At 47.5% G+C, this 17,004-nt stretch overlaps 1 protein-coding gene across 1 annotated transcript in view; it reads left to right on the top strand.

Moving 5' to 3' along the window:
- Nucleotides 1-17,004, top strand: part of KCNQ3 (potassium voltage-gated channel subfamily Q member 3) — a gene marked incomplete at both ends in the record, with an annotated part of 282,472 nt that overhangs the window by 228,182 nt on the left and 37,286 nt on the right. The window contains 5 exons of the mRNA XM_079722739.1: nucleotides 1,775-1,947; nucleotides 7,242-7,397; nucleotides 8,472-8,582; nucleotides 10,302-10,397; nucleotides 11,309-11,403. Of these exons, the coding sequence (XP_079578865.1) occupies nucleotides 1,775-1,947; nucleotides 7,242-7,397; nucleotides 8,472-8,582; nucleotides 10,302-10,397; nucleotides 11,309-11,403 (631 nt within the window). The remainder of the gene's footprint in view (nucleotides 1-1,774; nucleotides 1,948-7,241; nucleotides 7,398-8,471; nucleotides 8,583-10,301; nucleotides 10,398-11,308; nucleotides 11,404-17,004) is intronic.

The following is a 17,004-nucleotide window of genomic DNA, read 5'->3' as shown; positions in this document are numbered from 1 at the left end:
CAACTTCTCCCATAACGTGGCCCCTGTGGGAAATGTTGCTTTTCTCTGTGTGTCTGACAAGAGGCTGGTTATCACGTCCACACATATCATGGCCTCCTTACTCAAAGCAGCCTCAGACCCTGCCATTTTGGGTGTGGATGGGTCCCTCTGGGCCAGAATTTGCTGTCCTGTCAGAGTGTCATAGACTTAAGTCACATTTACCCTGCACCTAGGTTTTGTTTTCTCTTTTACAAACGTGATAAATGGGTATCTTTGCACAGATAGACTGAGAAGCCTGGCCAAGGATATAGACATATTGGTATCCAGGTGTCTGAGCCCTACTTTTTCCCAAAGCGTAGGCACACCTGGGAGATACTTTGACGTGGTGGAAAGGGTGCCAGCTTTTTTGGCAGACGTACCTGGTTTAGATCAAGGAGCCTAATCCAAGCTGGGCGGCAGCACAAACAAAGATGTAGATGTGTGAGAGGACACTGTGGGCTCAGCAAACCACACATGCTTCTAGAAGGTTCCCAAGGGCCGGATCACAGAGGATTTTCAGAAGTTTGGACTTTGCCCCGTGGATAAACATTCCTACAATGTGTTCCTTGGAATCCTGATGCTCTTGCAAAAAAAAAATCCAAAAACAAAACAAAGAAGCAAAAACAGTTCAGACAGGTCAAAATCTTTTGAGAAAGGCTGGACTTCATTGGTAAAATTGAGAGCCACAGGGCATATTAGCATATTAAAGGCTCTGAGAAGTCCTGCAGTAGCAAAACCTGTTTAATTGAATTTTTTTCAGATTTACTTGATCATGGGATCCTTTTTACTTGCTCAGCCCCCTGCAGTACAGTGGGGAGATAACAGATCCGGGAGCTGGGGGGAGGGCATTGAAGGGAATAAGAAAGAGACCAGGGCCCTCTTTCTTCCATCCTCAGCCATTTAACTTCAGGAGCCAGCTTGGCCCTTTCAGAAGTGCCCCATCCCCTTGGCCTCTGCTTCCAGTCACAGCTCTGGTAGACGTTTCTAGGTCACCTCCTGACAGCAGCATCCCACTTCTGGGGTGGGCCCCATGTTTTCCCACAGTCTACCCCAGGGCCTTCTCTGAAGCTGAGGGAGGTCACAGGCAGTGGAGCTCGCGAGTGTGGGGACGTTACGACCCCCTCAGCCAGCAGGGAACAGCATCTGGTGGACAGATGGCCCAGCTCCCATCTTTCAGAGGGACAACGGTGGGAGGTGTTCTGCCTACAGCTCAGAGGCTCCAGCAGCGGCCTTGACAACACCCCTTGCACTGGCCTTTGCCCTGCCCGCCTCTCCCCTCACTTCTGCTTCCTGAGATCATTTCTCATTAAATCACCCAGAGCCTCGTCCCTGTCTCAGGGGCTGTTTGCAGGGGAAACCCACAGTAAAGCAGCATCTGAGCTTCAGGCTTCACCTCCACCACCTGGGCAACCCAGATCCCTTCTCGGCCAGAGAGGGACCCCCGAGTGCCACCCCTGGAGGGCCTTGGAGCATCACTTCCCTAGGATTTAGAGTGAGCGTTGGAGTCCAGCAGGCCTCCTGCCTCCAATCCCAAGTCGGCCACATCCGGCCGCGTGGCCCTAGGAGGGCATTCACACTCAGAGCCCCTGTTTCCTCACCTGTCACAGGAGAACGCGAATCACGCGCCGTCCATGTCACGATTTAACACAGCAGCGTTTAGCGTGTGTTCGTCCGCCGCCGACTGCCTGCGACGGCCCCCGTGCCTTGGCCTGACCTCCTTTCCCCTCTCCCCTGCCACCCTCTGTCCTCTCTCCAGACATCTTCGTGCTGATCGCTTCTGTGCCGGTGGTTGCCGTGGGAAACCAGGGCAATGTCCTGGCCACGTCCCTGCGGAGCCTGCGCTTCCTGCAGATACTGCGGATGCTTCGCATGGATCGGAGGGGTGGCACCTGGAAGCTCCTGGGCTCGGCCATCTGCGCCCACAGCAAAGTAAGTGTCGCTGCGAAGGGGACAGACCGCGCTGGCTTCCTGCCCACCTAGGCCCATCCGTGGCATCTCCTCCCTGACAGCATCCCCAGAGGGTGGTTGTCCTGTCCACTGATGATGATGATGATAAAGATGGGGGGAGGAGCAGCAGCAGGAAGGAGAAACACACACAGGTGTGCTGCAGCCAGCAGACGCAGGTAGACCTGGGCTCAGGTCTCAGCCCCAGAAAATGCAAATAACTTTGGCCAAGTCACTCAACACTCTTTTTTTTTTTTTTTTTCTCTTTTTTTTGCGGTACGCGGACCTCTGTTGTGGCCTCTCCCGATGTGGAGCACAGGCTCTGGACGCGCAGGCTCAGCGGCCATGGCTCACGGGCCCAGCCGCTCCGCGGCATGTGGGATCCTTCCGGACCGGGGCACGAACCCGTGTCCCCTGCATCGGCAGGCGGACTCTCAACCACTGCGCCACCAGGGAAGCCCCACTCAACCCTCTTTGACCTCAGTTTTTCCTCATTCCTAAAGCAGGGATGATAATGCCTGTACCTCTGGATTGTTGAGAGGATGAAATGAGCTAATGCAAACCAGCATGGGATGGGAGGGAAGGGTTCTGGAATCGACAGACTGGTTTGAATCCAGACTCTATTGATGTGACTTTGGAGATTTCCTGTAACCCCTCTGGGTCTTCTTTCCTGCCATTTATAAAATGGAAATGATAATGCGTTCACCTCAGGGTGAAAAGCACTTAGAATACACCCAGTTCATTGATGTGGTTCAGTTGCTATTTTTATTATGTAGCCAGAAGGATGGTGCCTAGAACTTAGTGTTTGATACAGATGAGCTCACCCCAGGGGTCAGGCACTGTTCTCACCCCATTTCAGTGCTAAAGAAGCAGATCTGGAAAGACAAAGTGAGCTGCCCACCATCACAGACCCAGGCCGTCTGGCTTCAGAGCCTGTGTTCAGCGATTTGCTGCTGGTCGTGGTGGCTCTTGCCTCTCCAAGGGAGATGCGAAGCTAGGATGAGTGGGACTTGGCCTGATCTCTCCCAGAGTCCCACGTGCTTGAGCAGGTGTGGAAACCCAGGCAGGCAGAATCCAGCGTGTCTGGAGCTGTCTCTGTAGTGCTCCCTGTGTTTCTTTCCTATGGTTAGCTCAAACCTTTGGTAGCACTTTGTGTTAACATCCCTGCCTCAGCTGGACCCTGGAGAAATGAAGGAAGAACCTCTGAGTGGCAGGAAAAACCTCACACCTCGAGGCCAGTTCAGGAGAAATCGGAGTGAAGGACCCCTGGGATGGGTGTTCTTCAGGGGATAAAGCCAAAGCTACCTTTGTCACTACAAGAGCGTCTTCTTGTGCCAGGCTTGGTGGGTACAATGGACATGGTTGGTGCCCTGACCAGGCTACCTTTACTGGGAGGATGTGCTCAGCCCTCAGCTGCTATGAGAGTTAGCTGCTCATATTCCCAGCTGTCCCCTTCTCTGCAGACATCCAGGAGCATTGCCTTGCCTAGGAGCTTATATTGTTCTCATCTTCCTTCCCCCACATCGGGGAAGCACACAGCCAGTGACTAACTGACACAATTACATTTCTTGCATTGGGACCAGCCCTATGGTGCAGTTCACACTCCAGAGCTCCCCGTGGGATCAGGGTGAAGGAGGCTCCAGCAGAGAACCCATCCTTGCTGAGCTCTTTCTCCTGCCCTGTCTGGTTTCTTTCACTCCCTCTTTCCCGAGACCCTCCCTCAATCATCACATGCACCTAAGTTTCTGTCTCAGGCTCTGCTTCTGGGGAACTGCACCAAAGGCAGTGATCCTGTGGCAAGTTGCCATTGGGGAGCTCAGAGTTTCCCTTATATGTGTGAACAGCACCATGCCATCCCCACTTGGCAACCCCAGAACGCCTCCACACAGCTAACTCCTGGGTTCTTCCAGCTCAGTGCACACCCAGATATGCCGGCATGTCATCGTAGAATACAGGAGCTCAGGAGTCAGACAGCAGCTCAGGGCAAATTTCAGCTCTGCCGCCTTCCAGCCGTAAGGCTTTAAGAACATTTGCTCTGTCTTTATACGAGCTTCCCCCGTGGTTAAAATGTGAATCCTTCCAGCAGCTCACATAAGCAAAGGTACATGTAAGTGCCTGGTGAATAATAAGTGCTCATTCATGGTAGCATGGATTATTTCAAACATGCACTTCTTCATGAACATACAAGTAAATATATAAAGAAAATGAAATACAAGTTTAAAACACCCGGAGTCTCTCACTGGAGGATGCAGTTTCTTGCCATACATGTTTTATTCCCCATCTGTGCCACTTCTGGCCACAGGCTCGGGGAGGGTCAGGGCTTTCTTTTCAGAGTTCTTTCGTCACCCGACCTTCTATTTTGTCTTTTATCAGAGGACTTGTCAGCAATACCTAAACTTGTCTCCGTGGAGCTGAGCTGATTCACAGCTCCAGTGGAAAAATCAGGGCTAAAAATGGCTGGTTACAGTCCTTGTCCTGGGTTCCTTCAGATTAGAATAGGTGACAGTTGGATGTTTGCTATGTAATTCCTGGGAAAAGATGGTCCACGCCACTGCCAGACCCCACAACTGATGCCAGGCGGGCAGAACTTCAAGACAACTGATGCCAGGCAGGCAGAACTTCAAGTGTGTGGTAGGAGACCGCAGGCAGAAAAAACAGCTGCTTGGCAAGCTCTGTATCCCATCCTTCCCCGCAGCAGTCCCACTAGACGAGCCTTCAGCCTTTCCCTGTGCCGTAGCTGCAGAGCGGTTATAGGGCTGGCCTTCACTTCCGGGGCAGGCAGTGTGTTCAGGAGGTAAGCACTTACCTGGATTTGAGTCCAGCATTTACTAACTGCAGGAGCTTAGACCAGCTCCTTCTCTGAGCCTGGTGAATAGGCACTTACCAATTCATTTCTTCATTCATTCATTCATTCATTCAGAAAACGTGTTCTCTGGGCCAAGTTCCATGCTTGACTCCCCTGGAGACTCAGAGATGAAGAGTGACGGGCCCATACAGGGTTACACAGGGTTAGACTTTAAAGTTAACGCTCTTACCAAAGTTAGGATCGGCGGGGCTCTGCTTCCAGAACAAATAAGTCCTGGAGTCTCTGTGACTTAGCACAAAAGATGTGGGTGTCTTCTCACTCACACAGTGTCTCATGTGGGCAGGGTGGTCCTCATCTGCCTTGGAAATGAGCCTTGAGTCACCAAGGCAAGGGAAGGGGAGCCCAGAGCATCCTCTAGAACGAACTTAAGGCAGGAAGTAGCTCCCATCACCCCTCCACGTTGGCTGGACCCCAGGCCCTCAGCCTGCACCTGACTGCAGGGGGGCTCAGGCGTGTGTTCTGCCACAGAACTGCTGGCGAAAATTGCCTCCAGGCAGAATTACCTTGACTAGCCCTTGAGATGACTGCAAGGCACAGAGTGGGGACACATTTCACTCCTCAGTGAGGACCTTTATACCAGCTCTTAATCCCACACAGCCAGTGCTTCTGTGTGCACATGGACAGCTGTTTCTCTGCTTAAGCACCAGATGAAACTTCTGACTTGCATTTGGGGGCCAGAGGGTATGAAAAAGCTTAGGCACGCTAGAATCACACTTAACAGAGCAAGAGGGTCATGCTCATACAGCCACTGGGGAAGGGCGATCCAATTCATCTTTTCCTTCTCGAGCCCCCAGCGGGGCAGACACTCATGGAGGGGAAGGGCTGGCTGGATTGCCTGCAGCATCTCAGCTAACCTCTCTCTGCTGTAAAGTCACACAAGTGCACTGTGCACGTGATGCTGTGGGGAAGGTCAGGCCTCTAAGCAAATGAGCATAAGACAGTGTTGGAGATTTAAAGTTTGTTTAGAAAATAGTGAAGGAACTGAAAGAAAGCTAGAAATGAACCCTAGCTCTAGTTGGGGGAGCAAACATCCAGAAAGCTCTCATAATGGAGGTGACGTGAGTTTGGAGATGACTCAGTGCTCTCTGGTTGGTCCCATGGGGGAGGACAGAGGACCAAGGTGAACAGAGGCACAGAAGCAGGCAGAAAGCAGCCCTGTCAGCGAGATGCGATTCACCCCTAAAGCCAGCTGGCTGGCCGCAGATGGTCAAGTAGATGAACTCTATCGATATGAACAGCTTCATTCTCTGTGATGACTCAGCAGGAATGACGGGCCTAATCTCCAGGCTGTGTTCGCCCATGACTTTGACTTTCTTCTGCCCAACCTACCACAGTAACCACAGTAACCCTTGGAACTGGAATAGAATGAAAGGCGTAGAAAGCACCTCAGAGACCGTCATGGTCAGGATGTTTGAAACCTCAGTGGTTTGCCCATCTTTGCCATATCTCTGCACCATCCTTACTATGCCTCAATGTCTTCCTTTAAATCAGCTTTCTCCTGTGTACGTACATGTCCTAGGCTATCGTGCGGTAATATCCACGAAATAATAGATTTTAGTGTAATCTGTGCTAATGTGTAATATGGTCTAAATCAGTAGGTGACCACGTCACATAAAAAAACTCCTATCTGCATTTGAAGTGTCTGTGGCACTTTTTGGAACACTCTGGTCCAGTCCCTTCATTTTAAAAATGAAAAATAAAAATAAAAAATAAAAATGAAGAAACTGGGCTTCCCTGGTGGCGCAGTGGTTGACAGTCTGCCTGCCGATGCAGGGGACACGGGTTCGTGCCCCGGTCTGGGAAGATCCCACATGCCGCGGAGCGGCTGGGCCACTGAGCCTGCGCATCCGGAGCCTGTGCTCCCCAACGGGAGAGGCCACAACAGTGGGAGGCCCGTGTACCGCAAAAAAAAAAAAAAAAAAAAGAAGAAACTGAGGCTGGGGAGGAGGGGTCATTTGCCCAGAGTGACACAGTCAGTTAGTGGCAGGGCTGGGTCCCTGTCCACAGCTCCGTCCGCTCTGTCCGTCACTGCCCCAGTAGAAATGAGCTTTCTCCTTGCCCTGCCCAGTCCTGTGTAGGATAGGCTCTGCTGAGTCCCGAGCCTTGTCTCAGAGGCAGTGGCCAGTCTCTCCTGCCTTCTTGCCTCCAGGGGAAGTCCCTTGAGCTGTGATATGGAGATCACAGAAACCTTCCTCTCCTCCTAGAGCTATACACTTGTTCTGTTAATGATGAACATGATGACCGTATTACTGATCCTATTTTACAGTGATGGGAGAGGAGGATCGGAGAAAGTAAGTAACTTGCCCACGTCACAGAGCTGGGCAACCTGGACTCCAGCTCCAGTGTGTCTGCTTCCAGCCTCCACCCAGCCTCCACTCAGTGACCCCTTCCCTGTCTCTGCTTGCTCTCCCAGGAGCTCATCACCGCCTGGTACATCGGGTTCCTGACGCTCATCCTTTCTTCATTTCTCGTCTACCTGGTTGAGAAAGATGTGCCGGAGGTGGATGCCCAAGGAGAAGAGATGAAAGAGGAGTTTGAGACCTATGCGGATGCCCTTTGGTGGGGTCTGGTGAGTTACCACCTTGAAGGCTGCCCGGTGGGGATTGTCTGTTAGGGACAGAGAGAGATGGAGGGCGTGGCATGGATGCGCTCAGGCGGGCAACTGCATTCTGCAGCCACAGGGGAGAGGAGGCCTCCTCCATTTCTGAACCTGCCCCTGGGAGACGCCCCCTGCAGGGTAGGCCCTTGGAAGGGGCTTTTCCGTAGTGTTTATAAGAAGTCAGAGCTCTCAACAGTCTGGTCCTACGGTCACTCAGGTACCTTACCTCATTCGTCATAGGCTGTCATCAGCCAGGCCATGCTGTGCAAACAGACACAGTGGCAGATGTAGATGTGTGTACCCAGACCCTCAAACACACCTAGAGACACACAGCCCCACACCCACAGGACATGTGGTACTAAAGCATTGCTCTAAGCACTTTACATTTCTAAATCTATTTTAAGCTGAAATAGCTCTTATTATTAGCCCCCTTTGAAAAATGGGGAAACTGAGGCATAAAGTTGAGTAACTAATTCAAGGACGATCTCTGAGCCAGTTAGTGGTTGACTTGGGATTTGAACTCAGGCATTTGGCTTCTAGAAGCCACACTCTTAACTGGTCTGAAAGCCTGCCTTCCATGTTCATAAGTACATGTGCGCTGATAACCTGCACATGTAAACGCACACAGGAATATTCAACTCATACCAGGACAGATACGGGCCCAGACCTTAGCCATGCACACATATACACACAATACATATGAATACACCCACAAGAGCACATATATTTAGAATCATGGCTATACACAAAATCACACATAGGCAAATATACACATGAATGTATATCACATGCACATGTTTGCAATTATTGAAATATTTGTTGACTGATTGACTATAGGGAAGAAATCCTTAACTTAGAAACAGGTGTGGTCTCAAGACTCCTGTATAAATTTGCTGGTACTTAGCACCATCTCTCCCGTGGGAATCTTATTCTAAACGGGAACAGCACCCTGGTCAGTACAAAGGCTTATAGGTGAAGCTCAGCTGATACATCATTAATTTCCTCTCCCTGAGAAGCCACATGTCTAAACTCTTCTCTCTTCAGATCACACTGGCCACCATTGGCTACGGAGACAAGACGCCCAAAACGTGGGAAGGCCGTCTGATTGCAGCCACCTTTTCCTTAATTGGCGTCTCCTTTTTCGCCCTTCCAGCAGTGAGTATCTCTGGTGTTCTCTCTAGTGTGATGGGCAGGACCCCTCACCGCTTGGCCCCAGCTCAACTTTCCAGCCTCATCTTCCATCATCTCGTTCCTTGAATTCCAGCTCTATCAACTCAATAACCATCCCTGTAGCATGGTTTCCTGTCTCTCTGCCATAGGCTGTGCTGATCCCTTTGCCAGGAGTGATCCCCCCCAAACACCTACTCCTCTTTCAAGACCCAGTTTCTTTTTTTTTTTTTAATTTTTTTTAATTGCAGTATAGCTGATTTGCAATGCTGAGCCTATCTCTGCTGTACAGCAAAGTGACTCAGTTATACACATAGAGACATTCTTTTTTTAAATATTCTTTTCCATTATGGTTTATCACAGGATATTGAATATAGTTCCCCGTGCTGTACTGTAGGTCCTTGTTATTTATCCTCAAGACCCAGTTTCAATGCTGCCTTCTTTAGGCTGAGTTAATCCTTCCCTCCTCTGGGCATAGCTCTTTACAGGCGGTTTCAGACCCCATGCTGGGATCGCACATTTCCAAATCTGCCTGCCCAGAAGACTGTCAGCTCCTGGGGAGCTGAGATTATGTCTTTCACCCACGTATTCCTTGCACATAGAGGGTCCTTTGTATATGTGAGTTCCCTTCCCTTGCCCTGTCATCTACTGGTTTATATAAAAAATGCATTTCCCTCAAGAATAAGTTTTGACCCCTGATAGAATAACTTCCCCAAAGCCCAGTGCCCATCAGTGTAATAACAGCAATAATAATAGATGGCATTTGTTGAACATAGTGTGCACTAGATTCATGCCAAATGCTTTACCTACACCATCTCACTTAATCTTTGTGACAACATTAGGAGTTTGGCGCTACATGTATCTCCATTTTCCAGATGAGAAGACTGAGGCTTAATTGGGTTAGTGAAGTTTCCACAGTCACAGGGCTTTTAGGTTGTGGAGCCAGGGACCCAGGTCTGCTCATTCCAAGCCTGGCTCTTAATCACAAAGCTTGAAGAGAACCTTCTCGTATAACAAACTCTCTTCCCTGCCCTTCCCCTCCCATCCTTTTGTTGATAATGTTCTTTGTCCACTGCAGCCCTACCTGGTCTATTTTTTTTCTAAGCTGTTTGACCTTGGGCATATGGCCTTTCTAATTCTCAGTTTCCTTATCTGTAACAGGTGAGGGCCAGTGAGGGTGCGACTTGGTCTCTAAATTCTCTCTTGACTTGAAAAGGGTGTGTTCCTACCTGTGTAATTCACATGAGAGTCCAACCTGGAAATCAAAACAGCTCACAATTCAGAGAGATTCCAGCCAGAGTAAAAGCCTCAAGTGACAATGCAAGCAACTAAAATATTTTTTAAATTCCCTTAATAGTAACTGGGAATCTATTCTGCATCCTACTCCTTACTAGGCAGTTCCTATTACATTATCTCACTGTTTTTCCTAACAGAATTATGAGGTAGGTACCTTTATCCTACTTCCGTGTGGAAGAAAGTGAGATGCAGCAGAGAGGAGGCAGGCCCAGGGTCTCACTGCAGGGAATTGGCAGAGTCAGGAAGCCCTGGCTTCAAGGCTCCACTTAACCCACCTCCTACTCGCTGGAAGAGAAAGAAGGGATCTTTCCTCCTCCCCTCGGCTCAGTGTCATCCTGCTGCTGGGAGTCGGGCTGGGGCTCCGGGAGAGTCTGGGTGGGGCTGACTTCAGGGCCTGACCTCTCCCTTCAGGGCATCCTGGGGTCCGGGCTGGCGCTCAAGGTGCAGGAGCAACACCGTCAGAAGCACTTTGAGAAAAGGAGGAAGCCCGCTGCTGAGCTCATCCAGGTCTGTCTGCCTGGGGATGAACTGGAATGGGACTCAGATCCCGTGTAGCTGCCTCTGCTTGTGTGTCTGTGTGTGTGTGTGTCTATCTCTGTGTGTGTGTCTATAGACAGCCAGGCAGCAGTGGGTGTTGGTCTCCTGCCAGCTCTCCATCCTTTATCTCTGCCCCAACCATGGGCTGGGGGTTGGGGACCATCGTGAGAGATGGTGGGAGAGCCAGAGTGTTCCCTCTTTCACTTCAGAGAAAGTTCCTGCTTTGTGGGTTTATGGGCCACTGGGAGCGCAGAGAATAGAAAAAGAGAGCGTTCTGGCTCTAGCCACCTGGGACTGAATGTCTGCGTGACCACCCACTCATGAACTTGTGTCCAGTTGCAGTGAGTGTCTCTGTGGGTCAGATACAGGATGGTACATGATGTTACCCTCCATACTGTAGTTTCTAGGCCAGTGCTGATCTCTAAGTGTCTGCTCTATCTTCGCAAACCCCAAACCTCATGGTATACAGAAGATCTAGTATATTAGAATGAAAACCTCATCTCCCGGGCTGTCTCTTACACTGGGAAATGCACAGAAGACTGTTTGTCTTCCTACCTGTTTGAGAAATCTCAAGGAATCGTGCAACAAGAGTAATCCCTGCTCCTTTCAGGGATCTTCTACCCAGCACCCGCCTCCCCCGTCCACTGTAGTGCACCTCTCCACACCCCACACCATCAATTATAGCTCCGAGATGATGGGGTCAAGGAAGGTTTTCTTCCCATAGGAGCTACAGAAAGCCAAGGATCTGGCTTCTCCAGATATGACCTCATTGCACATTTTACTCTTAGGTGTCAAGGGCTTTCTGTTTTAATGTTGTGGGATTCCATGTGAAAGTTTCGGGTGACACCAGGTCATTCCTGCCCCTCTTTTCTCCTCCCCAGGCCGCCTGGAGGTACTATGCTACCAACCCCAACAGGATTGATCTTGTGGCGACATGGAGGTTCTATGAATCAGTCGTCTCTTTTCCGTTCTTCAGGCAAGTGGCCACTCATCTGAATGCTCAGAGCGTGACTGACCAGCCCTCCCGTGGGTCTGTATTTGTGCCTGTGGCCTTCACAGTTTCCCGGAGGACGTCCTTCAGGGCAGTGGTTCCCAATCTGGGCTGCATGTTAGAATCATTAGAGCTTAAAATATCCCAATGCCCAGACCATACCCAGGCAGATTCAATCAGAATCCCCAGGGTTGCAGCCCAGGCATCAGTATGTTTTTAAAGCTCCCCAGATGACCCCAGGGTATCACCCAGAATTTCCAGCTGAACAGTGTGGAGTGTCTGAAAAGGGAGGTCGGGCCAGTCTTTGAGCAAATCAGTGGCTGGGGAAGTGGTGAGCCAGTGCAATGGGCCACCCTGGCAGTCCTGAAGGCCCCAGCACCTGCCCATGGCCTGCACCACCAGACCACTCTGGACAGGGGGAAAGGGCATGGGGAAGAAGCAACTGGGGGCCCAGAGACGTTGTTTTGTGTTCTCAGAGGTGGGAGATTAAACGAAAGGTTTCAGGAAAAAAAAAAAAATTAAAACCTCTTCCTATGGCCAGCACCTAAGTTTTTTTTAAATTATTTTTTAAAAAATTTCTTTTGGCCACACCACACAGCTTATGGGGTTCTAGTTCCCCGACCAGGGATCAAACCCGTGCCCCCTGCAGTGGAAGCCCAGAGTCCTAACCACTGGACCACCAGGAAAGTCCCTGGCCAGCGCCTATGAAAAGGGAGAGGGAAATGAATACTTATTGGATGTCCAGTATGTTACTGGAATCCAAGTTCACATTTCATTTAATTCTCACAGGCATCCTATGAAATAAGTCAGAGGTTCTCAAATGTCAAGGTGCGTTAAAATCAGTGGGGGACTGTAAACACCAGATCCTGCATCCACCTTCAGCAATTTCAATGGCGTTAGAGTAGCTAAAGCACCTCACACAGGCGCCCCTGTTGATTCTAACACAGTGGCGCATGGTGCACCCTTGGAGACAGGCTGGGTGGTCGGTATCACCAGGCTCCTCTCATGGATAAGCCAACTGGGGATCAGGAACTTTGGTCATTTTGGCCAGTGTCTGCCACATCTAGAGGCCTCCAAAGCCCATGATCTTTTCACTACTTGGGCTTCTGAAATAGACCACACCTTGCCAGATTTTTTTTTTTAATTTTTTAATTTAATTTTATTTATTTTTTTATACAGCAGGTCCTTATTAGTCATCAATTTTATACACGTCAGTATATACATGTCAATCCCAATCGCCCAATTCATCACACCACCACCTCCCCGCCTCTTTCCCCCACCTTGGTGTCTATACGTTTGTTCTCTACATCTGTGTCTCAATTTTGGCCCTGCAAACCAGTTCATCTGTACCATTTTCTAGGTTCCACATATACGCATTAATATACGATATTTGTTCTTCTCTTTCTGACTTCACTCTGTATGACAGTCTCTAGATCCGTCCAAGTCTCAACAAATGACTCAATTCCGTTCCTTTTTATGGCTGAGTAATATTCCATTGTATATATGTACCAGAACTTCTTTATCCATTCGTCTGTCAATGGGCATTTAGGTTGCTTCCATGACCTGGCTATTGTATACAGTGCTGCAATGAACATTGAGGTGCATGTGTTTTTTGGGATTATGATTTTCTCTGGGTATATGCCCAGTAGTGGGATTACCGGATCATATGGTAATCCTATTTTTAGTTTTTTAAGGAACCTCCATACTGTTCTCCATAGTGGCTGTATCAATTTACATTCCCACCAACAGTGCAAGAGGGTTCCCTTTTCTCCACACCCTCTCCAGCATTTGTTGTTTGTAGATTTTCTGATGATGCCCATTCTAACTGGTATGAGGTGATACCTCATTGTAGTTTTGATTTGCATTTCTCTAATAATTAGTGATGCTGAGCAACTTTTCATGTGCTTCTTGGCCATCTGTATGTCTTCTTTGGAGAAATGTCTATTTAGGTCTTCTGCCTGTTTTTGGATTGGGTTGTTTGTTTCTTTAATATTGAGCTGCCTGGGCTGTTTATATATTTTGGAGATTAATCCTTTGTCCATTGATTCGTTTGCAAATATTTTCTCCCATTCTGAGGGTTGTCTTTTCATATTTTTTCTTTTGCACTACCGAGGTACGTGGGGAGTTTCTTGCCTTTTAGGAGGTCTGAGGTCTTCTGCCAGCATTCAGTGGGTGTTCTATAGGAGCAGTTTCACATGTAGATGTATTTCTGTTGTATCTGTGGGGAGGAAGGTGATCTCCACATCTTACTCTTCTGCCATCTTCTCCAACTCCCAGGAAATCTTAAAGGGGCTTTTCTGGCAGAAGGTGGCCATCCCTGGTTTCACATCAACATGATCTCAGGCACAAACCTCCTTGTTCTTCCATTTTGTCTTTAAGTTACTTGTTGAAACAACTGGCCCGTGATCCCAAGGACTGTCGCGGCTTCGCCTGGTGAGGCCCCTCCAGAGCCGGCAGCCTCAGTGAGACCGCCCTCCCCTTGGGCCCCGGGGCAGTTCAGCCAGTCTTTTCATCTTGTTTATGGTTTCCTTTGCTGTGCAAAAGCTTTGAAGTTTCATTAGGTCCCATTTGTTTATTTTTGTTTTTATTTCCATTACTCTAGGAGGTGGATCAAAAAAGATCTTGCTATGATTTATGTCAAAGAGTGTTCTTCCTATGTCTTCCTCTTAAGAGTTTTATAGGGTCCGGTCTCACACTTAGGTCTCTAATCCATTTTGAGTTTATTTTTGTGTATGGTGTTAGGGAGTGTTCTAATTTCATTCTTTTACATGTAGCTGTCCAGTTTTCCCAGCACCACTTATTGAAGAGACTGTCTTTTCTCCATTGTATATCCTTGCCTCCTTTGTCATAGATTAGTTGACCATATGTGCATGGGTTTATCTCTGGGCTTTCTATCTTGTTACATTGATCTTTGTTTCTGTTTTTGTGCCAGTATCATACTGTCTTGATTACTGTAGCTTTGTAGTATAGTCTGAAATCAGGGAGTCTGATTCCTCCAGCTCCCTTTTTTTTCCCTCAAGACTGCTTTGGCTATTCAGGGTCTTTTGTGTCTCCATATAAATTTTAAGATGATTTGTTCTAGTTCTGTAAAAAATGCCATTGGTAATTTGATAAGGATTGCATTGAATCTGTAGATTGCTTTGGGTAGTATAGTCATTTTCACAATATTGATTCTTCCAATCCAAGCATGGTATATCTCTCCATCTGTTGATACCATCTTTAATTTCTTTCTTTTCTTTTTTTTTTTTTTTTTTGCCTTTTTGTCATTACCCTTCTACTTCTTTTTTTTTTTTTTTGCGGTACGCAGGCCTCTCACTGTTGTGGCCTCTCCCGTTGCGGACCACAGGCTCTGGACGCGCAGGCTCAGCGGCCATGGCTCACGGGCCCAGCCACTCTGCGGCATGTGGGATCTTCCTGGACCGGGGCACGAACCCGTGTCCCCTGCATCGGCAGGCGGACTCTCAACCACTGCGCCACCAGGGAAGCCCCCATCTTTAATTTCTTTCATCAGTATCTTATAGTTTTCTGCATACAGGTCTTTTGTTTCCATAGGTAGCTTTATTCCTAGGTATTTCATTCTTTTTTTTGAAATGGTAAATGGGAGTGTTTACTTAATTTCTCTTTCAGATTTTTCATCATTAGTGTATAGGAATGCAAGAGATTTCTTTTTTTTTTTTTTTTTTTCCGGTACTTGGGCCTCTCACTGTTGTGGCCTCTCCTGTTGCAGAGCACAGGCTCTGGACACGCAGGCTCAACGGCCATGGCTCACGGGCCCAGCCGCTCCGCGGCATGTGGGATCTTCCCGGACCGGGGCACGAACCCGTGTTCCCTGCATCGGCAGGCGGACCCTCAGCCACTGCTCCACCAGGGAAGCCCATGGAATGCAAGAGATTTCTGTGCATTAATTTTGCATCCTGCAACTTTACCAGATTCCTTGATTAGCTCTAATAGTTTTCTGGTGGCATCTTTAGGATTCTCTATGTATAGTATCATGTCATCTGCAAACAGTGGCAGTTTTACTTCTTCTTTTCCAGTTTGTGTTCCTTTTATTTCTTTTCCTTCTCTGATTGCCGTGGCTAGGACTTCCAAAACTATGCTGAATAATAGTGGTGAGAGTGGACATCCTTGTCTTGTTCCTAATCTTAGAGGAAATGCTTTCAGTTTCTCACCATTGAGAATGATGTTTCCTGTGGGTTTGTCCTATATGGCCTTTATTATGTTGAGGTAGGTTCCCTCTATGCCCACTTTCTGGAGAGCTTTTATCATAAATGGTGTTGAATTTTGTCAAAACCTTTTTCTTCATCTATTGAGATGATCATATGGTTTTTATTCTTCAAATTGTTAATAAGGTTTATCACATTGATTGATTTACATATATTGAAGAACCCTTGCATCCCTGGGATAAATCCCACTTGATCATGGTGTATGATCCTTTTAATGTGTTGTTGGATTCTGTTTGCTCATATTTTGTTGAGGATTTTTGCATATCTGTTCATCAGTGATATTGGCCTGTAATTTTCTTTTTTTGTAGTATCTTTGTGTGGTTTTGGTATCAGGGTGATGGTGGCCTCATAGAATGAGATTGGGAGTGTTCCTTCCTCCACATTTTCTTGGAAGAGTTTGAGAAGGATGGGTGTTAGCTCTTCTCTAAATGATAGAATTCACCTGTGAAGCCGTCTGGTCCTGGACTTTTGTATGTTGGAAGATTTTTAATCAAGGTTTCAATTTCATTACTTATGATTGGTCTGTTCATATTTTCTATTTCTTCCTGGTTCAGTCTTGGAAGGTTATACCTTTTTAAGAATTTGTCCATTTCTTTCAGGTTGTCCATTTTATTGGCATAGAGTTGCTTATAGTAGTCTCTTGGGATGCTTTGTATTTCTGCTGTGTCTGTTGTAACTTCTCCTTTTTCATTTCTAATTTTATTGATTTGAGTCCTCTCCCTCTTTTTCTTGATGAGTCTGGCTAATGGTTAATCAATTTTGTTTATCTTCTCAAAGAACCAGCTTTTAGTTTTATTGATCTTTGCTATTGTTTTCTTTGTTTCTATTTCATTTATTTCTGCTCTGATCTTTATGATTTCTTTCCTTCTTCTAACTTTGGGTTTTGTTTGTTCTTCTTTCTCTAGTTCCTTTAGGTGTAAGGTTAGATTGTTTATTTGAGATTTTTCTTGTTTCTTGATGTAGGCTTGTAGAGCTATAAACTTCCCTCTTAAAACTGCTTTTGCTGCATCCCATAGGTTTTGGATCATCATGTTTTCATTGTCATTTTTCTCTAGGTATTTTTTGATGTCCTCTTTAATTTCTTCAGTGATCTCTTGGTTATTTAGTAACGTATTATTTAGCCTCCATGTGTTTGTGTTTTTTATGTTTTATTCCCTGTAATTGATTTCTAATCTCATAGCGTTGTGGTCAGAAAAGGTGCTTGATATGATTTCAATTTTCTTAAGTTTACTGTGGCTTGATTTGTGACCCAAGATGTGATCTATCCTGGAGAATGTTCCATGTGCACTTGAGAAGAAAGTGTAATCTGCTGTTTTTGGATGGAAAGTGCCATAAATATCAATTAAATCTATCTGGTCTGTTG

The sequence above is a fragment of the Hyperoodon ampullatus genome (genome assembly GCF_949752795.1).
Source record: "Hyperoodon ampullatus genome assembly, chromosome: 17".
Taxonomy (NCBI): Eukaryota; Metazoa; Chordata; class Mammalia; order Artiodactyla; family Ziphiidae; genus Hyperoodon; species Hyperoodon ampullatus.
The sequence above is the reverse complement of the archived record's forward strand: the minus strand, read 5'-3'. Positions and strand labels throughout refer to the sequence as shown.